At 55.8% G+C, this 3,902-nt stretch overlaps 1 protein-coding gene across 1 annotated transcript in view; it reads right to left on the bottom strand.

The window, feature by feature from the left end:
• The window catches only part of CFH (complement factor H), a 38,874-nt gene that overhangs the window by 2,071 nt on the left and 32,901 nt on the right, over positions 1-3,902 (bottom strand). The window contains exons 19-23 of the mRNA XM_085303183.1: positions 3,617-3,799; positions 2,740-2,896; positions 2,080-2,300; positions 1,073-1,255; positions 153-353 (exon numbers count right to left, since the gene is read on the bottom strand). Coding sequence (XP_085159309.1) covers positions 153-353; positions 1,073-1,255; positions 2,080-2,300; positions 2,740-2,896; positions 3,617-3,799 — 945 coding nt within the window. The remainder of the gene's footprint in view (positions 1-152; positions 354-1,072; positions 1,256-2,079; positions 2,301-2,739; positions 2,897-3,616; positions 3,800-3,902) is intronic.

Here is a 3,902-nt window from a genome sequence, read left to right as displayed (position 1 = left end):
GGACACCTCCCATCACGGCCCACGGCTTTGCACAGCCTGGGGCTCTCGCCCTGTTTCCCCAGCCACCCTTCCTAAGGGCTTTCCTCTCAGCTGCCACAGTAAACACRCAACAAAGCAACAGAGAAGCAGCCRCCGACCGCGAGATGACTTACGACCCRGCTTGCAKTGYGGATACTCCAGCGTCCCCTCTACGCACWGTGCTCTGAATGGAGAAGATGCTGGGTCCGGCACATATCCTATTTTACACYGAAACTCAATAAAATCACCAGATCTTGAATACAGCTTGTTTCCTGAGATCCATTTCAGCTCAATATTATTTCTGTCCATATCCTCTTCAGATGCCGTACATGCCACTTGAAAAAGGGAAGAGCACATTGTCAGTCCGCAGAGAGGCACYGCTGGTAATTGTTTCCCTAGAGCCTACAGAAGCCCAGCCTAATCACGCATTCTTCGTGGGGCAAAATGCTTTCAGCTCTTTGCTCTGGCCCTCTGATGCTTCAGGCAGGAAAGTTATTTGCATCAAAGCCTAAGGGAGAAAAGACTAYGCCTAAGACAGCGGGCAGAACCATGGAGAGGCCCTTCCGCTCTGACAGTATGCGATCAGACATATGACACAGGATGAGATCCATCCACCGCTGAGGGGTGGGGAAAATCGCCAGGCAGCAGGGAACTTGCCCCCGCTCCGGTTTCCCGGGACCGCCAGGCACGCGGATGCATCCTCCCCTCTCACACTGACCCCACTGACCACAGCCACGTCCCCAGCTTCAGAGCCCTGCACAGCGATGGAGACCCCCGCCCACAGGCTCACGCTTGAGCCAAACTCTCCTCCTCCTCCTGAATCCATCTCGGGAGGGCAGAGAGCGCGCGCCAGAGGGGACTCCGCTGGCAGACATCAAGAGGAATTTTGTCCTGGACAACRGAAGAACCCACCGCTGTTCTCCCCCCGTCAGCATCGCAGTCCCAGCACGACTGCTGCTTCACCAGCGGCACTGCAAGGGCCCTCGGAGGCCGGGAAAAAGGCAACAGGAGAGGTCACACCGATTTCTGCCGCGCAGCACACGCCTTAGCATACCTAAACAGACTGGGGGATTTGTCCACTGCCCCATAGCACATGTAATGTATCGAGGTCCTTCTAGGGTGTAGAAACTTGCGCACTTGTACTCCAGAGTGGAACCTGGTGCATACTCTCGCAGTGGGAATGAAAGAAAGTCGCCGTTCTCGATAGCTGGAGGTGGGCCGCATTTATCACCTCTCCCTRGAAGGAAATTTCCAAGCAGAGAGAAAGCCATCAGTATTTAACTGCAACGGAAGCCCGGCCACCAATACCAGCGGGCAACACCTTGGTAGTGCTCYGAGAGWCCAGGAGGAAAGCAGCGAGAAAAACTGTCTCCTTGACACCAGAGAGCTGACACGCAAGAAAGAGCAAGAGCGAGCGTCTCGTTTCTCCACTGCTGGCAYGCACAACTACCAGCTCATCCAGCTGGCATCGCTGAAGTGTTTGCAGCTTCCAGCAGGGCTTTCTCCAGTACTACGCAATGGCACAGCGTGTTTGGCAGAGCTCTTTCTGCCGAAGAGCCTGACACCCACCTCCTTCCTCTGCTGCCTGAGCAGTGCGGGAAGGGAGAGAAATAGCACAGGAAACTGCGTGAGGAAGGAAATTCAGCGGATAGCGGGGCTACTAGGACACCAGCCAGAGGAACAGACTGCACCACTGGGGATTCATCAGTGAGAAGCAGAGAAAGGGAAGTACTTCTTTCTGCAGCAAGCTGTGAAATTGGGGAACTTCCAGCCACAGGCTGCTGTCGAGGCAGCAGGTTCAGAGAGGCATTAGAGAAAGCCAGGCACAAGAGCTCCACAAAGGAATCCTGAACAGATTAGGCAGCCCTGAAGCCTCCAACATCCCTGGCCCAGTCCCAGTCCCAGTTGCGGCTGCTGGGACAGCACAGCAGGAATGCACCTCAGCAAGCAGCCAGGAGGCTCAGGGGCTCTCCYTAAGCAGCTCTCCCACGTTCTCCTGCTTGACACACACTCCTTGGCCAAGAGTCCGCTGCTCCGACCAAGCGCGTCCTAAATCCTTACCTCTCTTGAGAAATGCTGGCGCTTTTCCTGTCAAGGCCCCTCTATCACAGGAAGCCCTCGCAACTTGACAGGGAGGAGACCAGGGTACCCTCGCGGTACCAGAGCTCTCGGGGCTGTGTGCTCCTTTCTGCCCATGGCAGAGCTCCAGATTCCTCGTGTGCTCACCCTTGCYACAAGACTTGCTCTGAGCTCTGGCTATAGCCTGTGGCTGGGACATAGCACTGCAGGGAAGGAAAAGGTGAAGAGGAAGGACAGCCTGCTCTTCTGGGTCCTTTCACAAGGCCTCTTCTCCCAAGGACAAATGCCTGCACCGCCTGTCACCTGCCCTAGCAGGAACACGCTTGCTACAGATTCMCAGCYGTGGGGYATTTCTGCCTCCACGCGGTATCCTGGCTGCAGCGCAGTCCTCAATACCCTGCACTCGCTCAGCTGTCACCAGCTGCACGCCGTCCTTTGTGGATGCNGGACACCTCCCATCACGGCCCACGGCTTTGCACAGCCTGGGGCTCTCGCCCTGTTTCCCCAGCCACCCTTCCTAAGGGCTTTCCTCTCAGCTGCCACAGTAAACACRCAACAAAGCAACAGAGAAGCAGCCRCCGACCGCGAGATGACTTACGACCCRGCTTGCAKTGYGGATACTCCAGCGTCCCCTCTACGCACWGTGCTCTGAATGGAGAAGATGCTGGGTCCGGCACATATCCTATTTTACACYGAAACTCAATAAAATCACCAGATCTTGAATACAGCTTGTTTCCTGAGATCCATTTCAGCTCAATATTATTTCTGTCCATATCCTCTTCAGATGCCGTACATGCCACTTGAAAAAGGGAAGAGCACATTGTCAGTCCGCAGAGAGGCACYGCTGGTAATTGTTTCCCTAGAGCCTACAGAAGCCCAGCCTAATCACGCATTCTTCGTGGGGCAAAATGCTTTCAGCTCTTTGCTCTGGCCCTCTGATGCTTCAGGCAGGAAAGTTATTTGCATCAAAGCCTAAGAGAGAAAAGACTATGCCTAAGACAGCGGGCAGAACCATGGAGAGGCCCTTCCGCTCTGACAGTATGCGATCAGACATATGACACAGGATGCGATCCATCCACCGCTGAGGGGTGGGGAAAATCGCCAGGCAGCAGGGAACTTGCCCCCGCTCCGGTTTCCCGGGACCGCCAGGCACACGGATGCATCCTCCCCTCTCACACTGACCCCACTGACCACAGCCACGTCCCCAGCTTCAGAGCCCTGCACAGCGATGGAGACCCCCGCCCACAGGCTCACGCTTGAGCCAAACTCTCCTCCTCCTCCTGAATCCATCTCGGGAGGGCAGAGAGCGCGCGCCAGAGGGGACTCCGCTGGCAGACATCAAGAGGAATTTTGTCCTGGACAACGGAAGAACCCACCGCTGTTCTCCCCCCCGTCAGCATCGCAGTCCCAGCACGACTGCTGCTTCACCAGCGGCACTGCAAGGGCCCTCGGAGGCCGGGAAAAAGGCAACAGGAGAGGTCACACCGATTTCTGCCGCGCAGCACACGCCTTAGCATACCTAAACAGACTGGGGGATTTGTCCACTGCCCCATAGCACATGTAATGTATCGAGGTCCTTCTAGGGTGTAGAAACTTGCGCACTTGTACTCCAGAGTGGAACCTGGTGCATACTCTCGCAGTGGGAATGAAAGAAAGTCGCCGTTCTCGATAGCTGGAGGTGGGCCGCATTTATCACCTCTCCCTRGAAGGAAATTTCCAAGCAGAGAGAAAGCCATCAGTATTTAACTGCAACGGAAGCCCGGCCACCAATACCAGCGGGCAACACCTTGGTAGTGCTCTGAGAG

Source organism: Rhea americana, unplaced genomic scaffold (genome assembly GCF_003343005.1).
Source record: "Rhea americana isolate MKP2758 unplaced genomic scaffold, rheAme1 scaffold_198, whole genome shotgun sequence".
Taxonomy (NCBI): Eukaryota; Metazoa; Chordata; class Aves; order Rheiformes; family Rheidae; genus Rhea; species Rhea americana.
The sequence above is the reverse complement of the archived record's forward strand: the minus strand, read 5'-3'. Positions and strand labels throughout refer to the sequence as shown.